This window comes from Haliotis asinina, chromosome 1, assembly GCF_037392515.1.
Source record: "Haliotis asinina isolate JCU_RB_2024 chromosome 1, JCU_Hal_asi_v2, whole genome shotgun sequence".
Taxonomy (NCBI): domain Eukaryota; kingdom Metazoa; phylum Mollusca; class Gastropoda; order Lepetellida; family Haliotidae; genus Haliotis; species Haliotis asinina.
In genome coordinates, this window is record NC_090280.1 from 23,832,641 (window position 1) to 23,852,861 (window position 20,221).

The 20,221-nt window shown below is 39.8% G+C and overlaps 1 protein-coding gene across 1 annotated transcript; it reads left to right on the top strand.

The window, feature by feature from the left end:
* Window positions 1-1,477: 1,477 nt before the first annotated feature.
* LOC137277959 (uncharacterized) lies at window positions 1,478-16,501 on the top strand. The gene is made up of 7 exons (XM_067809981.1): window positions 1,478-1,916; window positions 5,806-5,998; window positions 6,575-6,709; window positions 11,387-11,692; window positions 11,983-12,231; window positions 13,431-13,556; window positions 15,744-16,501. The coding sequence occupies exons 1-7, from the start codon at window positions 1,620-1,622 to the stop codon at window positions 16,082-16,084; spliced, it is 1,647 nt and encodes a 548-aa protein (XP_067666082.1). The 5' UTR covers window positions 1,478-1,619; the 3' UTR covers window positions 16,085-16,501.
* Window positions 16,502-20,221: the final 3,720 nt, after the last annotated feature.

The following is a 20,221-nucleotide window of genomic DNA, read 5'->3' on the forward strand; positions in this document are numbered from 1 at the left end:
TGTTAAACTTTTTCAAAAGGACTATAGTTAATGAGTGAGTGAGTTTAGTTTTACGCCGCACTCAGCATTATCCCAGCATTATGGTGGCGGTCTGTAAACAAACGAGTCTGGACCAGCCAGTCCAGTGATCAACAGCATGAACATCGATCTGGGCAATTGGTAACCGATGACATGTGCCAACCAAGTCAGCGAGCCTGACCACCCGATCCCGTTAGTTGCCTCTTACGAGTCGCCTTTTATGGCCAGCATGGGTTGATGAAGACCTATTCTACCCCGGGTATTCACGGGTCAATATATTTAATGAAATAAAGCAGAAATATGAACAGAGGTAAATGTTCCATCCCCATGATGAAAATCACTTTATAATTGGTCAATCTCAAGGTCATGTGATCAAATTGTGTTTGCTCATTGGTCAGCTGACAACTTAGAACTCTTGACAATTAACAAGATGTGATTTTGCATGGAAATAGAATATAGTTTGCGTTTGAAAAAAACCAAAACAAACACTTTCAAAGCAGGGAATCACTGTAAAACGTTGCTACAGTAATAGATTATGCCCTACATCCTATCCCGAGCATACTAACTCTAAATTTGTCTACAGTGGACTTAAAACACTCTGGTTTTCAGACGACGAAATGTTGGATTTGTTCACTAAAACTTACAAGGTGTGTGGATAAATACCCGTGTAAGAATGGAGCATAAATCTTGACCACACAATGTCATTTAAAAAGTGATCCAATGTAATGTGTGTTACATTTGGGATTACACTTTCTTAGTAAAGTACAGATTCTAGTGCTTTTGTTGGGTTGAGTCCTGTCAGGCATCAAATCCTCCAAAATGGAACACGATGACACGTGTTAACCAAGTCAGCGAGGATGTGTTACTGAAAACCGGCTCTTGACGGGCCACCTGTTTCTTTACTGCAGCTACTGAACTTGACACTGTGTTAAATATACGTAAATAACTTTCAGCAACCTTCCTCGTCATGCAAAGTATCCACCACCACCAAAACCGAAACCAACAGTCCATGATATCTTATTCCTGGTAGGATATGTAGTCATTTATTCAAATAATCACGAAAACTAGTTTACACACAAAACTGCAATAAATAGAACAGTAATAAAGCTTTGATCAGAGTGGCGACTCTTCAGTTATTTCAATTATTTCCCCCTCATTTCAAGGAATTCTTCGGAATGAAAATACAGTAAAGTTCGGTTATAACGAAGTTATAGGAATACCAGTTTGGGTTCGTAATAAAAATAGTTTGCTATTACCACATGCTTTAAACTGATGTGATTGATGGTGTTTTCATACAACAACCTGTCTTGTAAATATGCTTTGTATTTATTATAACAATTACTTAATTATATTTAGGAGCTTGTGTCAGTGTACGAACTTGTTTTCGTCCCTTAAACTCATTCCCTCTGTATACTTTGTCTATTGCTGACTACAAAGGTCGCATCCGGGTACAATATGCGCAACGCAGACGTACAATTGAACTGAAACCTCCGCCAAACAACACATCGCTACGACTTCATTTGTAGGTCATTAAATTTAAGTGAGATCTGTTACATTATATCTTGTTGCCAATAACCTATCTTAGCTTGACATGACCTACAATGTCAGCTGAATCCTGTGGTGAAATGATCCATATTCATGAAGGACAGGAGAACTTGGACGAAAGCAGGCATGATGGGTACGAATCCATTGACGAGCGCAAACCTGCTACAAGCAGTCATAACGACCCAGACAACGATATTCTTGGATCTCTTGAATACCACTACATTGACGACTCCAGCCCACCCTCTGACCATCAAGTCCATGAAGAAAGTCAGCCGGAAGCCAACGACTATGAAGACATTGGTGGGACAACTCCACACTATGATTACATTCAAGCAATAAACGAGCCACTTACGGTAAGATGGGAAATTTACTGTTCATAATGTACAAGTTTCTTTAAGGATTTCGATCCAATTGAAGATAAACGTACATTTTCAGGGTTTTATTCATTAAAAGAGGTGTTTGAATATTGTGTGTAAGCACAACCCAGTAAACAATATAAGATGACCTATGCATTGGTAGTTGACTCAAATCGGACCAAAGACATCTTAACTATTGAACAGATCCATAAGGTGTTGATAGTGTGTAACAAAGGCTGAATAACATGACTGACTTTTTTACAATTCCATTTCAATGCTCAGATACATTACATATGTCAAGGCAATATATATCACATCTCTGAAGTGTATAGATATGCATGTATATCCATATAGATACCTAGAAGGATTTATATATGTGATTAAAGAAATCAGTTTACGTGAAGCCAATACATTCGAAGAGATTGGAAATATCAATTGATATTATATTATAAGAGTGCTACGGAAACGTCCCAGTGCCACAGCCTGAATTTTTTATCTACTATCTCCTAATCAGTTCATAGTATCTTCTAATTAGGATTTAATATCGCTATATAGTATCTCATAATTAGGGCTTTTTAGAGTTTAGATGTTTGTACTGGATCGGAGCAAGATGGTTGCCTCCGTTGTCACAACCTTGAATTGGGCAACGTTTTAATGGCATTGGTTTTCATTTGTCTGTGTCATCACTGTATTGGGATTCTTGAGAGGCATTTAGAAGTTGCTGAATATAATAAGACGAGTATACTGATGACAACTTCTTTTTATTGTCTAACACGACGTTTCGGTTCTATTTCTTGCCCCTTCATCAAGTGATAGATACATGAGTACAAGACATATTATATATACCAGTATTTACAGGAAGAATATAAGTACATGTATATACAAACATATCACAGAGGACAGATCAAATGCAGTGATACCAGGGATGAAGTGAAGCCAGTAAACAGAACAGAGTGATGTACAGATAATTAGATTTACAGGAAGCCTGAGGTGTGCATGTGTAATAAGGTAGATGAAATTGACGTTATATAAACAATGATGATGGGAAGATGTAAACACAACAGAGTGAGATACAACTGATTAAATGACACCAGGGGTGGGTTTTGTGGTGTTCCAGGCACTGGGGCGATACACACCATGATCTCTGTTAATTTCTTGGGTTTATCTCCTGATGAGTGAGTGAGTGAGTTTTAGTTTTACGCCGCACTCAGCAATATTCCAGCTATATGGCGGCGGTCTGTAAATAATCGAGTCTGGATCAGACAATCCAGTGATCAACAACATGAGCATCGATCTGCGTAATTGGGAACCGATGACATGTGTCAACCAAGTCAGCGAGGCTGACCACCCGATCCCGTTAGTTGCCTCTTACGACAAGCTGAGTCGCTCTCCTGATGATGATGGCTTCTAGTAGTTTTCGTTTGCGCCAATCGTGAACGTTGGTAGCCAGGATGCTATAGCTAGTCTGTTGCCAGTCAGTGGAATGGGTGGGGTTGTTTTTGATAAACTGTAAGAGGGCAGATCTGTTGTCGGCCTTTTCAAATAATGTTTTGCGTTCCTTGAGACGTATATCAAATGGGCGTGACGTTTCTCAAATGTAGCTACTGCCACAATTGCAGTTTAGTTGGTATATGCAGCGTCGGGGGCTTTGCATAGTCTGGTTGCTGGTACCTCGTCCATTTGCCTTCAGGATGGCCTTCAAAGCGTTGTCAGAATAAACATGTATCAGTATCCACTAATTTCATCTTCAGTAGTTTTCTTTGTATAAATTATTCTGTAAATAAATCTGTATTGGAACACACTTTACAATACGTGTACATTTCCTTTAGTATTTGAATACATCTCTCCAAATTATCTTACAGACAGTATTCCTATAATCTAGTACCTTAGGGGTATTGTTGTTCTCCATCAATTTATGATAACATACCCTTGAACCTGTAACATTTCAGATCATATACACTACTAATGTTTTCTGAGAGGGTTCTGTTACCTAAAAGTCTCAGGTGTACTGGAATGTTATTTAAAGGTCACATGCAACCAAAAAATCAAACATAATTAAAACACACTTATCACTTATTCATGACATATAATATACATTGATGCTTTTAAATAAACAAATAATCAAAATTCTAAGCGTACAATCGCGATTCAAAAGTGCAATATTTTGTACTTGGGCTTACTTACCCCGAAACGAATCGCTCGGGAGACCGAACCCAGTGATAGCGCGTGGATGTGCACACAAGTGTAACGACGGCTTCTGATTGGCTGTTTCATTTGCTGATATGCTGGGGGTTCATTGTGTGTACAGACAGATGATCTGTTTGGTGGGCATTTTAGAAGTATAGCCAGTCACAAGAAAGTAAGATTCTTTATGGATAACAACTTCTTTTAGTGTATTTGATGCGTCGTTTCAGTATGGATTCATAGACTGTTGTCAAACAAAATCATATACACTAAAAGAAGTCGTTATCCATGAAGAATGTATATAGAGATGCTGGGTTTGGAAAATACATGTCCTCTGAATTTGCGCTCGATCCAATAAAAAATCATGTCAGTAGAGATAGTAACCTACTGCGTGACTGGAATCTGTCATCCGTCAAAGTACAAAGCAGGACTTGAAAGTGACAAGAGTTTGCACCAGTTTCCGTCAGATTCAGTCATCCGAAAAAAATGAGTGTAGTTTGTTTGCAACCCACAGACATAAAAACATGTCGTATGTATCACACGTGCCTAATTACATAATGTGGCAGACACGGGACTCGGGTGCACGAGTCATAAATCAACTTATTTTCTTTATGTCGTATAGTCTGATAGGCGTTAAGTTCAAATTGCACGTGGTCAATGATTGAAGCTGTGTATTGCATGTTGTCTTTAGCAGACAGGCAGACAGACATATGGGTGTGAATAAACCAGACACTCAGCTTTCTCTGTGACAGAAACTGCTTACTACAAACAACAAGTTGATTTACGTAACGAGTAGATTATTTACTTGTTTGTGTACACAACCAAGATTAGACTACTGCTCACGACCACAGACGCTGGGCATGCATACTGTTTCAAGCTCCGCGAACCTATTCACTGCGCATGCGTTATGCACAGCTGTTGAAACCAGTTTTCCCCTAGCGCTGGGGGGAATTTAGTGAAACGTTTGAACTCCGATTTCGCGGGCTTTTTTTTCATCGCGTTTTTTCCAACTTTATAGGTTGAATTGGCATTTTTTATGATTTGTTTCGGTAAGTGCATACCTAAAGGTACCAGAATCTGCAAAGTTGTGTTTTACGTTGCATGTGACCTTTAACCAATAATGATAATCTAAGACGGTTTAATTTACTTTGTACCTCTGTTTTAGCTGATCATAGCTAAGAAGACCATTTTCATTACAAATATCTCCAACATAATGGATACCAGTCTTTCATCATGTATGAGGAGTTATTTAACCAAAGTGACTGAACCAACGTTTGGTCTAAGTCATTACTGTCAAAGGTGTGTTTTTTAAATAAAATATTCTCCAATCACTGGGACTACTCCACACTACCATTACATTCAAGCAATAAACGAGCCACTTACGGTAAGACGGGAAATTGTCTGGTGTACAAATTTTACGGTGTTTCTTTTAGGATTAGCCCTCCTGTGACGTTTTTGGTTCAGTTAGAAGATAAACGTGTAGTTTGAGGATTTTATTCAGTAAACGAGGTGTTTGAGTATTGTGTATAAACAAAACATAGTAAACAATAGAAGATGACTTATGCGTTGGTAGTAAACTCAAATCCAACGAAAGACATCGTAACTATTGAACAAGTTACTAAGGTATTGATAGAGTGTAACAAAGGCGAATGGCATCACTGATCTAATACAGAGATTGACACTATCTCTTCGTTTCTTTCAGCTGACATCTAAGTGTAAGAAGGCTACACTTTTTCTCGTACCAATATTTGCCAGTTTGACACTGAATATCATAGCTGGGTTCTACACGTCTTTAATGTTCCATGCCATGGTCTTGCCAGGAAAAATATCCTTTGAAGATGGAGAGATGTCCGCTGAAGTAGGAATCACATTTATTGTGTTTTCTGCACTAGCAGGTACATTCAGTGTTTCATCCACCTTAACCATAGTCACCAATGTAATACCTGTCTCTTGTTCACCCGTTTACCATGGTCACCAATGTAATACCTGTCTCTTGTTCAACCGTTTACCATGGTCACCAATGAAATACCTGTCTCTTGTGCACCTGTTTACCATGGTCACCAATGTAATACATGTCTCTTGTTCACCTGTTTACCATAGTCACCAGTGTAATACCTGTCTCTTGTTCACCTGTTTACCATAGTCACCAATGTAATACCTGTCTCTTGTTCAACCGTTTACCATGGTCACCAATGAAATACCAGTCTCTTGTGCACGTGTTTACCATGGTCACCAATGAAATACCTGTCTCTTGTTCACCTGTTTACCATGGTCACCAATGTAATACGTCTCATGTTTATCTCTTCACCATGGTCACCAATGTAAAACATGTCGGTTGTTCATTTTGTTTCACCTTGTTCACGCCAGAGTAGCTGTTAACGGCTAACATGCGTATTATGTCTACATAGACGCTACATGTTGTCACAGTTGCACTCAGTCATCAATAGTTTCACTTTTGTTATGTATTTCAGCTGCTTCCTGTGCGCCGCTCATAATCAGATTTGGCTTTCGAAAGGTGTCTCGAGCCGGAAGTGTTCTGCTTATCTGTTCCTCTCTCTCATCATCAGTGACAACCACAGCCGATATCCTGTCTTTCATCATGGGAGGTCTGTCACAATATTAAGAGCTTCTGTTTTAGACACACCTCAGGAGACTTAAGCTCCGGGTCATTTTTCTTTGAACGTTCGTTTAGGGCCAATTTAAGGAATGAGTATACACCTTACACGTTACGCTGTAATTTGTCATACCTTGTGCAATCACTTGGAAGTTTTGTCAAACAATCAAAAATTGTCGGCCATTCACAGCAAAAATAAGCTGGTTTCCGGAACACTGAAACCGAGAAGAAACGTCATGGAAACCAACATTTCCAGTTGGTTTCCAGGGAGTTTCCTATAGTTTCATTGTGGTTTCCATGCAACTGAAACTGCACCATTTCAGGATGGTTTCCAGTTCGTTTCATTACCCACTCCTCCAAGCGGGATCCAGTTGGTTTCCATGTACGAGTTTATTGTAGGTTTCAACCTGGTTTCCATGTATTAGTTTATTGTAGGTTTCAACCTGGTTTCCATGTATGAGTTTATTGCAGGTTTCAACCTGGTTTCCATGTATGAGTTTACTGTAGGTTTCAACCTGGTTTCCATGTATGAGTTTATTGCAGGTTTCAACCTGGTTTCCATGTATGAGTTTATTGCAGGTTTCAACCTGGTTTCCATGTATGAGTTTATTGCAGGTTTCAACCTGGTTTCCATGTAGGAGTTTATTGCAGGTTTCAACCTGGTTTCCGTGTTGTAGTTTCCAACCTAGTTTAATACCTAGTTTCCATGAACTGAAACTTGCTCGTGTGGGCCCTTTACCGGGTCCTCCGGAAAAGATGTTGTTTCATATCTCACATGTAGCAAATCAGGTATTTTATACAATTGCATAATGGTAAAAGGCTTCAGGATGACAAACAACAGAATAAAACACAAATTCATTAAAAGTTTATTTATATTCAACAATATGTTTGTAAACAAATAATATTCGGAATATTCCTAGTTTGAAAAATGTTAGCTCTTTCCCCAAGAGAGGAAGAACTGTGTGCTTCTTCTCCGGCCAGTCAATCGTTTCACAGCCTTCCTGCTTTCCAGCCTCTGAAATTTAGAAAACAAACTATCAGTACAAACAAACATTCGTCTCTACGATATCCATGGCTAGAGAAAAGAAAACTGTCAAACATTGCTTGAGGTGAAATACACTGAACCCCCATGTCCGATAAGCGAAGAGATCAAAAAGTATAAACTGAGCATTTGACATCAAAAGTTTCAATTGCAGAACATCTTATTGATATATGATAGAGTGCAGAGACATGAAGAAATTCGCCTTTGAAAGCCATAATTTATTTTCTGAATGTTACTTACAATGCACATTATGAGTATAGAACTACGATTTATCCGTTATTGTGAAAAGACATGTTTTCTTTACCAATAATGTAGAGTCATTCAGGCAGACAAGCTATGAATATGGGGTCACAAGCATACGCTGCAGCATAATGTGCTGCATAATATTTAAAACTTTTTAAGCTGTATTTTTCAAAGGATAAATTGCACATTTTAAACAGTGTTCATTTTGAAATTCCTTGAATGTACATAGAAAGAATCCAAATTAACTTGATATTTTAAAGGTTTCCTTAAAATTTTTAATCTCTGCAAGATGTCAAATGACTAGAATACGTTTACTTACTCTGAACTTTTTGCCGTTCTTTGCATGCAAGCTTTATGCCTCTGTTTTCCCCACACCTTCATAAGTGATCCATCTTGTTCATCCAAACCCATCAAAAAGCTTCTGAAAGGAGACATGTGCATGATGCATAACTATAAGTGAAACATGTTTCCAGTTGGAGGTTACAAGAATAGTGACATGCGCCATGCGTTTTTACTGATTCCTAGAATTTACATTATTTGGTTATGTTGTATCTGCATTGTGTACTGGACGGTTCAGGTTATACATACCTTTTGTATGTCAAAATGAGTTGGTCCAGACTTCCGTCGTCAGTTTTTCCAACACTGCCCTCCTTTATGCTGGAAACGTAGAAATGCATCGATTAAAAAAAAGTCAGGAACTTGTCATATTGCACTCTTGAAAACAATAAAGTGTCGAATAAAAAGAATAAATATCAATTTGCAAAGTGTAGAATATGCTAGATGAAAAGAATCCAGGTCAGCAAATTCATATACTATTTTGGGTTGGCAATCCATCATTGTATACCCATATGTTCTTTATATACTCTTCATAACCTTTTCTGTGGGACTAACACAATCCACATTTCTTCATTCAGAGTTCGTTAAATCTTGATATGATAAGCATAACACTACTTACATCAGATGGCAAATCTAAATTAAATCATAAATCAATAATATAAAACTCTTCAATATTAGTTTGAAAACATTGTGAAATTTCAATTTTGAAATTTCCCTCAAACAATGCACCAAATCTGGTCAGAGAATGCCTAACCTAAAAATGCAAAATGACACACTATTCCCGACTACATTGTTTTCAAACGTGCAAATATCAAAAGCAATATGAAAAGGATTTCTTAAATAAATATTCGTATTCATAAATACGTTTGAAGTTATTTTGAGTCGTAACAAGCACATTAGCAATAATATACCAGAGATATTTGTGGTTTATTTTTTTCTTGCAAAGATAATTCATTAACACATTGAACCATTTTAATCGTGTGTGAGCTGATCCAAATCACAGTAAAATTGAGTTCTTGAATTAACCGAGTGCTGAGTGAAGGAAGCCATACATCTCTCTTGCTAAGAATTCGACACGCATTTGTTTACCGAGGTCCAACAAGTCTAAAATTTCATATGTATTGTAGTATTTACTTATTTACGTTAAACATTACGAATAACATGTGCTATTGCTTATTTCAAGAAAATAACACTGTACCTGACCAGATCGTGGAATGTTCCTTTTCTCCCGCGGCGATCGACGACTGCTGCTCTTCTCAATTTTTCACGTATCCGAATCTCAAAAGCTTCTATTGTAAATGTCATTGCCAGTCTCTTGAATCAGATAACACGGGCAAACGTAGGAATACTGCACTGTGTTGACTTCCTTGTCGTCGTTGCTGGACATACCGGGTGAGAACTGCTTTCAAAATAGTCGTCTCAAAACAACTTGGGATCAAGTGACAAAATGGCGGCAACTGTGCGTAGGGGCATTGTGGGTAATAAGAAATACCTGATCCTTTTTCGATTGGCAGGCACGAAATCCTTCTCTGACCCAATCTGGATGTGATTTTAAGACAAAGACTGAAAACGACCACTTCAGTACATAAAACTGTTGCTTTCATAAAATGTCACGAGTTCGCGTGCCCATGGATTACCGGTTCATAACTTCCGGGTTTGTCTGTCAACACCTGACTCAGGTAAGTTCTATTGTTTTTACAGCTAGCTAATTTTGATAATAGGAGCCTGTTAAGTGGGGACTGCCCCAGTGAAGCCGACACACGAACCCCGACACACTGATTAGTTGTCAAGTATTTAAACTCAGTGTCAAAGTATGCCAATTATAAATGCTTTTAACGCTAAACTTTACCGCGCTGCCTCAGTTTATTGTATAATTCACGTATATTCTGCATAAATGTCATCATGTAAGTACCGAACTGACAATTGTTTTAATGACTTATACTAATCTTCCTAAATGCTTATACTCTTTCACATTCCCAGGAGTTGGCAGTCTATAGCCTGTTTTTTTAATATATATTGCATCATTTACCTTTTAATTATTAATATATATCTGAACTATTGCTAAAGTGGCTTTAATTTTATTTATTTTTATACAATATATTTACTGAAAGGAATACAAGCCCGTACACAACTCGATGATCCAATAAGTTATAATTAATATATAATAAAAGTTTGAGCAATGTTTCTATGCAGAGTCAACTCACCTTTTATTCTTGTATATAGATATCACTGTTTTATTATTTCTTTTCAGATAAAGAAAGCGTCTGATCCTCAATTTGACAAAGCAGACAACCAAAACCTGGACTTGCCCCATTCATCCCAATCTAGAGAAACGGAACTAAGTGTGCCTAGCACCATTTTCATGTTTAGTGCGGTTATTGTGAAGTTTGTGTGCATGGTAGTTGGAATATGATGCTTCATTACATTACGAATAAACAAGAATGTGAAGGAAAAAAGTGTATAGTTTGTTCTTGTATCATCAGTTTGAAGCCACATTTAATATTGTGATATCCACAGAATGATGCGTCAACAATTTACTTTTGTTGTCTTGTTCTAAGCAAAGAACCGAATCTACTATTACTTCCCCAGGCGCATTCAGATGGATACTGAATGGACACCAACTGGATGTCAGGATGGTAAACAATTACACATTTTATGTTAGTTAGTTCAAAACAGCGCAATGGAAACCAACATGAAACTACATTTTCTACTTTTATGTTGGTTTCCATTTAGTGAGATCTGAGAGTTGCAAATTCCAGGTACGGAAACCAACAAGAAACCCCCGAACTTAGTTTCATTTTGGTTTCCATTTACAGAAATGCCAAAATCACATTTCCAAAATGGAATCTAGTTGGAAACTCAGTTAGTGAGTTTCAGAGAATGGAAACCAACTGGATTCCGCAATTACCCACATTACGGATGGTTTCCAGGTTTCTGGAAACCAAGTCATTTTTGCAGTGATTTTGACAGCTGTTTCAAGTGATCGGCAACACACAAAGTGTCTCATATTACTTGACCTTGATTACGATCTTGCAAAATCTTTGTCAGGACTTGCTGTGGGTCATCTCCAGACTCTAGGTGTTGTGGCTATCGGTGACCATCTCTGCACTCGCCAAACCCTTGCCTTTATTGTCAGCCATGCAGGCTTCACCCTTGGGAACATTGGCAGCATCTTCGGACTCAAAAGATATGACTGTTACATCGACCGGAGACTGTTTGAGATATCTGGTGTGATGGGACTGATCGCTGGCTGTTGTCTTCAGAAGACCCCACAGGCACAGGCGAATGTGCCCATGCTGTTCAAACACCCATCGTTTTATTTCCTCATCTCGATCGGACTTGTTACACCTGTGGGTAGGTTTTCAAATGCATCCCTAAACATGATTCAGGGTTTTCGGTAAGGAAGAGCTCGGAGGCACACCAAACTCATGCACAGAACCACGCTTCTTTTCTATCACTACCTGTTCGTCTTTGACTTAGTAACATGATTCCTGGTCTGGATCTTTACTCTTGACACACATCTGGATGATTGTAATCAGGGTAACAAATACCAAGGGTTAACGAAAATAAATATACCCAAAGAGGAAGAGCTTAATTAAGTTATATATGATAAAAATAGTCATGACTATATTTCTGTTTTACAGGGTTGTCAATTCTTCAGGCAGAAATCATCATGTTCGATTACACTGTCTTTATCTTCGTGAGCCAGCTTCTTGTGTTGAGTGTCCTGGTTATAACCTGGATCTTCCAAAAGAAGAAGCTGAAAGAGTCATTTCTTTTCTCGATGGGGATGTCGGTTGTAGCTCTAGGTCTTGTTGCCATGGTCCACCAGGATGTGCTTGACAGTCGTGCAGCTGTAGTGACATCTTCCTTGATGCTTGGATCTGTTGTCGGTGAGTAAACTAATGACTCTTCCTCCACTCACACTGTATACTTTAGTTTTAAGGAATAGTCGTCTTAACCCTGTAGTTGTTGTAAGTCGCCTGTTCGTGACTGTGGCAACGGTGCACAAGCGTCTGGAGAATGCGCTTGTGGGCGTTGCAAATGTCTCTGTCTCCACTCTCCCTCCCCGATGATTGTCTTTTCATTGAACGCTATCCATCATATCTAAAGGACCTGATCTCCTTTTACTCTCAAGAATGCTCACTCCGATCGTTTCCCAATAAAACAACTTCTGTCCACCTTTGTGATGCCTGACCACTATATCCAAGAAGCATTTCAAGTGTCTCCTCATAACCCACCACTTCTGCCAGGAAACGCTGACGAGTCGAACTCACCAAGAACTTTCCCGAGAATATGTTGACTCCCCAGCACTACTCATTACTCAGAATGTCAGAAGGGCTGTGCTACCGGTGGAGAACCCGGGCGCGCACCTCATTTGCGTCAAGGAGGTATCAACCAAGGACACTGAAAACAATGGGGAGCTTGACGACGGTGTACTCTGGATGCAAGCGAGACATTTCAAAGGCGAGATCCGCATATATAGGATGTTATTTTCTGAACTTTGCCAGTCACGTTGCTGCCAAAAGGGTCAGAAAATTCAATGATATGAATGAATTCATTTGCTCTGAAAAATAGGATGGACCTTGGGGTCAAAGTCATAGGCATGGTGGAAACGGTTGTAAAAGCAGCGAGCCATGCTGTTATGTCTTTTAAGATAAGGAAGGACATCCACTGACAAGGTGTTGGGCAGTCTATGTTAATTCATTACACAATCGACATTTCATGTTAATATTTTCTTTAAGAATCACATTTATGAAATTGCAAATGGGAAGTGACTGGTCCTGAGTAGCGAAACATTATTGTTATTATTATCATCATTATCAAGGCAAAAGAATACATGTACCTAGAAGCAATAACCGTTCAGAGTGAAGGAGAATTAATTGGCCGTGTAGAGTAGCACCCGTACCTGCGATCCTGATTATATAAGTTCTTTGAGTGGCATTTAGACGCAGGTTTGGTGAAGAAGAACAATTATTTATGGATAGACTACTTCTTTATTGCATCTGTTGAACCGTAGAAGTTGTCTACCCATGTCATCTGTATGGCTTCGTAAGATTTCAAGGTTGTCACATTTGTGTTCATTCTCCAGCGTTCTCTCAGGTCATGCTGCCAGTAGCCTTGGTCAACACTGCAGGCAGAAGAAACCTGAATTTGGCTCTCCCATTGCTGGTTTGCCTTGATTGTGTGGGACGACTTATCGGCGGCTCCATTCGGGGTAGGTAGAGCTGTGCTACTTCAGTTTCATTTGGTAAAAATGTTAGACTGGAAACAGTGGCACAATGACATGGGCAAGATGGGTCCATCACCAACAAATACCATGAATTATATTGTAAGGTATATATTTAAAACTGACAGGATCACCTTGACAGGAAACATTGCTCACATGCTCCACAGACGGAATCATAGCAAGATATATATAAAAATATAATAATATCAGTTATTAATTGACATTGTCATTTAATTGTCAGATAAAAGAATGAATGACTGTTTGGTTTGTATATGATGTGAGTTAACAGCATGTATTTTCATAATTTTCATTAATTTTCATGATGTGAATATATTGCAGATATGTAATTATCAGCTACCATTCATTAATTCATTCCAAGATATCTTGAAATGTGAGTGAAAGTGAGTCAGTGAGTGAGTTTAGTTTTACGCCGCACTCTGCAATATTGAAGCTTTATGGCGGCGGTCTGTAAATAATCGATATCTTAAAGTAAATGCATCAAACGATCTTGTGATGAGAGTGAAATTGTCAGTATACATATGCTGTTCACCATGTGAAATTCCAAACTGATATAATGTATTCATCAGCAAGTATATAGACGCAATCTTAAAATCAGATGAAGGTTAAAGTAATAATACACAAATTGCACAACATCTGTTTTATATATCATTTCGGAACATACTCCTTCACCATGATGCAGGTGAGAATGTCTTTGGTCCAAAACAATGTTATAAAACTTTATAATGTTACTTTTCAATGTCATTAACATCAATCATATCAACTACACTCTTCAAAAAGAGAAAAAGAAACGCCATTTTGAAGAATTTATTGCGTTACTCCAAAGCAATTATTTCATTGAATTTCAATGGCAAGAGGTGAATATTCACACGTTGAAAGACAAAGCTTTCGCCAACACATCAGCTGTGTTTTTGTTTTAATTTGAGTCCACAAGAGGGCATCAAAGTCAGTATTTACTGCCCGGATAAGTCGACGATGTCGCTCTTTTGGAATTCTTCTACGCTTTTTTCTGCAATGCGATTGCCGGTTGTAGAAGTGTATGAGGCGTGTTTTGACGTTGGCGTACATGTCCACCGAGTTCATCCCATGGGTGTTCCATCGGGACTAGATCTGACCTTCCTCTGTGTATGTGTGGGTTCATAAACGGAAACAGGACAGGGACTTTGTTGATAGCCGCTTTTTGCTGTTAAATTCCCCTGCACCAGCATTTAAGTAGATCTTTGTGTGATGAGTATTGCGCACCACACTATGACACTGAATCAGTTAACCTGGCGATTGAAATTATGCACAAAACGCTGTGTTCCACCTTGCTGGTGACGAAGAAATCGCGATTCATCACTGATCCAGACTTGTCTGAAGTTTCTAAGGTTCCAGTTCCGGTCTCTATACGATATCACCGCAAACGACTGCACTTATGGATGTCTCTCGAAACAGGGGAGACAACTGGCCTTCATGGGCGAATCGGTACATAACGCAATCGATTCCTGACAGTCTGGTCGGAAATTCATCTCAAATAAGGGGTGCAGCCTCAACGACTGTGGCACAACGATGTGAGCAATGGGGATGTGGCGGTCCCAGGGCAGCCTCTCTTCTGGTGGCATTTGTCTTCCGGAAACGATCCCAAAGGCGAGATATGGTGCTCGGATGAACGTTGAAATGCTGGGCAACTACAAACTACGTCTCCCTCAGATTCAAATCAGCCAATGGCGATGTTTCCATAGGTGGTACTCAGTCGTGACATGATGACTTGCTCTTTTCCATGAAAAAACAATTGACAGAATCAATACCGCATGCATATTCGATTACTTGCTCTGGTTTTTGCTTCGCGTGTTTTCTTGGTCACGTTTTGGGGAATATTTCAAACGCTCCGAAAAGATAGGAAGAAGTTTAAATTGTCACGTTTTGCTTTGTTTTACTGTCGCGGGAGAAGACGTGTTGGAAATAAATAGTATCTTTGCTTTGTTCTTGCCCAGTAAAATATTCTCAAAATCACTTATGCGCTTCTTTTTTTGAAGGGTATATTTATCAAAAGTCCAGAGATTGACATTGCAATAAAGGGATGAAATGATCGTGAACGAAGAAAGTGTTTTACATCAACACAACAATATCAACTATGATCTCTGTTACTTAAGCATTCTGTTGTATTTAATATTTCAGCAAGTATTTCAGCCACCCGAGTAAATGCTGCCATGTATCGTGCTGGCGTACCCCTGGTCATTGCAGGAGTTTGGACTATCACTTCAGCCGTGGTGATAAAACGCTGGCCTCCTCTCAGTAATGAGAGAGAGGCAGAGGACCAGGTGCCGGATCAAGTTCAGGAAGCAGAGGACCAGGTGCCGGATCAAGTTCAGGAAGCAGAGGGCCGTGTCGAGGATCGTGTACAAGGGACAGAGGACCGTGTCGAGGACCAAGTACAGGAGGCGCAGGACTGTGCCGACGACCGTGTACAGGATGTAGAGCAACATGTCAAGCTCCGTGAGGACGAAGCCGAGAAGTAAACCAGTCTTGCTCGGGTTTATTGATATCGGACAGAATAAATTAGAACAGGTAGCCTTGAAAAACGTAATCCTGTAATTTTTCATCCTGAAATTGGTTCGATTGTAAATAAAACATCGCTTATCTTAATATAATGCTCATTATTGTCGGAAATGGATTGGATCTGGAGCTCTTGCAATCTCAACGATTATTAAATTTTCTTTAATGTTATGTAATAACATACATGCAGTCGAAAGCTACCATAGCTTATTGTACTGATAAACCACCCTGAATAACTCCACTAACATCTCTTTGAACCTCTTGCTCTGAAACAAATCCATTTGGCACATCCAATAGTGGGAACTTTGTACTGGTTGTCTACTACACCTCTCTGTTATTGATTAATACGCCATCGTGAATAAATTACTTTTCTATTTTAACTGAGAGTTCCTATTTTTTGTTGTCAGATCTCTTGATATCACATGCATTGGCAGTCCCCTCACACTGGAAGAAGGAGGGCCTTGGTGTTTTCAGAAAGAAACTCAGTCTAATGACCCACACAGAAAAAAATGGAACTAGTCAATCCTACATTTACCTCGGTAGCAGTCTTACTGATTGGAAAGAAATTAGCTTTATATTATTGTACAAGTTTCTATGAACTTAAACTATAGATACTCTTAAATATTGGAGGAAAATCCTTGGTAATAAACATTTGATTTGCAAAGTGTGTGATGGTCGATGATCCTAAAAAATCGCAAGTTCGGGGAATTGGCTCTCTTGACAAGAGGTATGACTATACCAACTCACACACAATACAACACCTGAGTAAAACAAACGAGGAGTTTAATGCACAACGGTCACGGGATGATTTTACATGCTAATTCAATAGCAACATATACTTGCTACATTAAACACGGCACACATTCAAAAGTATACAACCTATTGTCATTGTTAAATACTCTACACATCAAACCAGAGGGCGTTCATACAATCTACATTGTACACAGTTACAAAACAACATAGTATTCGCAACGTAATACAATAGATACAATTTACTAGAGCCACCGCCTCTGGGTTTGTGACTATCATCCGCATTTTATAGCTATTCCAACCATCGCAGATAATCGCGTTTACAGATAAAACTTACGATATCGTTGTTATTGTGAACTTGAGATTATGTCATTTAGATGGACGAATAGGAAAAGTTCAAGTGACTAAACACAACACACTTGACTCTGTCAGCACTGCACTTGTGGTAAACTGGTAATACCTTCCAGCGTTTGTTTCCGGGCAAGAGGAAATTCATGTGCTGAATGTGTAATACGGGATCTTACACCAAACATCTGTTGGTTTGTTGTTTAATCAGCAACGTTCCAGCTATATACAGCCGGTAAATAATCGAATGTGGACCAGACAATCCAGTGATTGGCGTCATAAGCATCGATGTACGTAATTCGACTAAGATGCCATGTGTCAACCACGTCTACAACCTTCACCAGCCGATTCTGTTTGTTGCCTCTTACGACAAGCTTGAGTAGTTTAATTCAGTTCTAATTCGAATCTGAACAAATACATTTAACTACTAAGCAAGGCATCGATGTAGACTTTAAAGGCAGCAGTTTCACACATTTTCCACAATACTTGGCCCAAATGCACTCACTTTAGCTTTCTAAAGATGCTAATGTGGTGTGTGGGGTATTCGAGAGCTCCAAGGGACATAGCTCTTTGGGGTACTCTTGAAACAATGTGCGGCCGGTTAGAGGGCGCGAAAGTTAATTGAATGCAATGTAATCGCGGGAGGAGGGGTGTGATAGATTATGTGGTAGTCCCCCGAAGCCTATTAGTTTCACTGAACTGTATTACTTTTTTTTATAGAAAAGTGTGGAGTGATATTTTGCCTTTAAATACAGAAATTCTTTGTGGCCACGATGTGGGTGTTGTATTGCCAGCTTTCATGGTAGAGTCACCTTGTGTTGACTGTACGACATGAAAACCTTCCTCGATATTGTTAGCCATCACAGACCGCAGGCCATGTATGTATGTTCAGTAACATAAGATGTGCGTCGATAGGAGCACTTCTGATTGGTCAAACCCAGTCACATGTAGGCTGCAGACCGTTAAAAGTCGTCTGTGCGAAGTCGCTCATGACAGTGCGTAGTTGATCGAGTGTAGGAGTTGATATCCAAGTTTTGTGTATGAGGTTTCAGCGGACATCATGATCAAAGTTCCACTTCTCCTCTTGTGTATCACGTCCTTCGCGTACACTCAAGAGGGTGGAGCTGGCAAACCAAAACCTCCACCTCGGCCGGCAGGTAGGTTGACGTAAAGATACACCTGTCGCCGATCCAGACGCAGGTAGGCTGACGTTAAGATACACCTGCCGCCGATCCAGACACAAGTAGTTTGACGTTAAGATACACCTGTCGGCTATTCAAGGAGCAGGTAGGTTGACGTTAGGATACTCTTGCCGCAAGTCCAGGCCGAGGTAGGTTGACGTAAAGATACACCTGTCGCCTATCCAAACCCGAGGAGGATGACGTTAAGATACACCTACCGCCGATCTAGACCCAAGTAGTTTGACGTTAAGATACATCTGTCGGCGATTCAAGGAGCAGGTAGGTTGACGTTAACACACCTCTGCCGCTGACCACGGGACCCAAGTAAACTGACGTTTTGATATACCGATGTCGCCGATTCAAAAAGCAGGTAGGTTGACGTTAAGGTACTCCTAGCGCCAATCAAGACCCATGTAGGTTGACGTTGAGATATATCTGTCGCAGATCCAGACCCAGGTAGGCTGACGTTAAGATGCACCTGCCGCCGACCACAGGACGCAGGTAGGCCAATGTTTAGATACACCGCTGTCGCCGATTCAAGAACCAGGTAGATTGGTGTTAAAACAGGTAAGTTGAAGTATATCTCTTTGATTTAGACCAGCGCCGATTCCACACCAAGCTACTGATGACGTAACACTGCGATGTTAACCTTGTCTGAAACATGAGGTTATTGCCCCTGAAGAAGGGTTTGTGAGCATATGAACAGAGAGAGTAGACTCACTTTCGTTGCAGATGTTTGGGACAATGTGATTGGTTTCTGAGAATTGTGAACTGAGTTGGTAGCCACAAAATATACTTCCTCTTTCCAAATTCTACCCAAACACGTTCTCCCTAAGCTTGTAGTTGTCTTTCAGCTCACGAACAAACATATTGATGTAGTGAATGGACTTTATGGTATTTATTAGGTGTAGCTGACTTGTTCACACGCTGTCTGTCAATAACGTGTATCTTCAGTGTGTGTCCCCTGTGTGTGTCTGTTCTGTGTATAGTGTCTGTTGTGTGTCTGAGTGGGTGAGCAAATTAGATATGCCATAGGTCTATATATTTTGTATGAGAGTTGCCTTCCCTAACAGCAATTTAGGTCCTTTGATACAATTTACTGACCGTGATTATGAATTGGTGGTTGATTCTTTTCACGACTCCATAGAATAAGGGGATGTGAGGTAGCCTTGTAGTTAAGCGTTGGCTCGTCATGCCGAAGACATGGGTTCGAATTTCCAAATGCGCACTTTTCTAGCGTCCCCGCTATGATATTGATGGAATATTGCTTACAACTGCATTAAAACTCCCTCACTTCATAAAACGTACAAAAGGACCAAGTGGCGGTTGTATATATTTGCAAAATTCATGTGATAAAAAACTTGTGGCATATGTTTATTGTAACCAGAAATGAAGAAGAAAATATCCCTGTTATCATTCAACACCAGTGTTGAGACAGATCTCTCAAGCAGTCACGGGCAATGTAACCGTAACAACACTATCGTTCACCGGCCGGTTGTAGACGCTGGTATGATTCTCTGCTGAACCTTTTCTTCGTCACATCTCATCCCAAACATGCTCCAGGTTATGTGTTCATGATATATTTGCTCTGTTTTCGATACGCGTTTCTAAGCACGATGAGATAGCAGCATTGAGAAGTCTCTCCAACTCGCTGCGTGTTTGGAACACAAAGACAACGCCTGGTGTCACGCCTGGTCCGGGCCAGTGTCGTCCGCCGTGCGTCGCGCTGCGCTTAATGAGTGTGATATGTCTGAGGAATCTGAGAATGAGGCATCTGTGCCGAGGGAGAGACAGTGCAATGAAAAAAGATCCATTCCGAGATTT

What these genes read in the sequence shown, in the direction of transcription:
- LOC137277959 (XM_067809981.1), top strand. Translation starts at nt 1,620, where the DNA reads ATGTCAGCTGAATCCTGTGGTGAAATGATCCATATTCATGAAGGACAG. An exon ending in GATGCTTGGATCTGTTGTCG is followed by an intron (nt 12,232 to 13,430) that starts GTGAGTAAACTA and finishes TTCATTCTCCAG; the next exon opens with CGTTCTCTCAGGTCATGCTG. An exon ending in TATCGGCGGCTCCATTCGGG is followed by an intron (nt 13,557 to 15,743) that starts GTAGGTAGAGCT and finishes TTAATATTTCAG; the next exon opens with CAAGTATTTCAGCCACCCGA.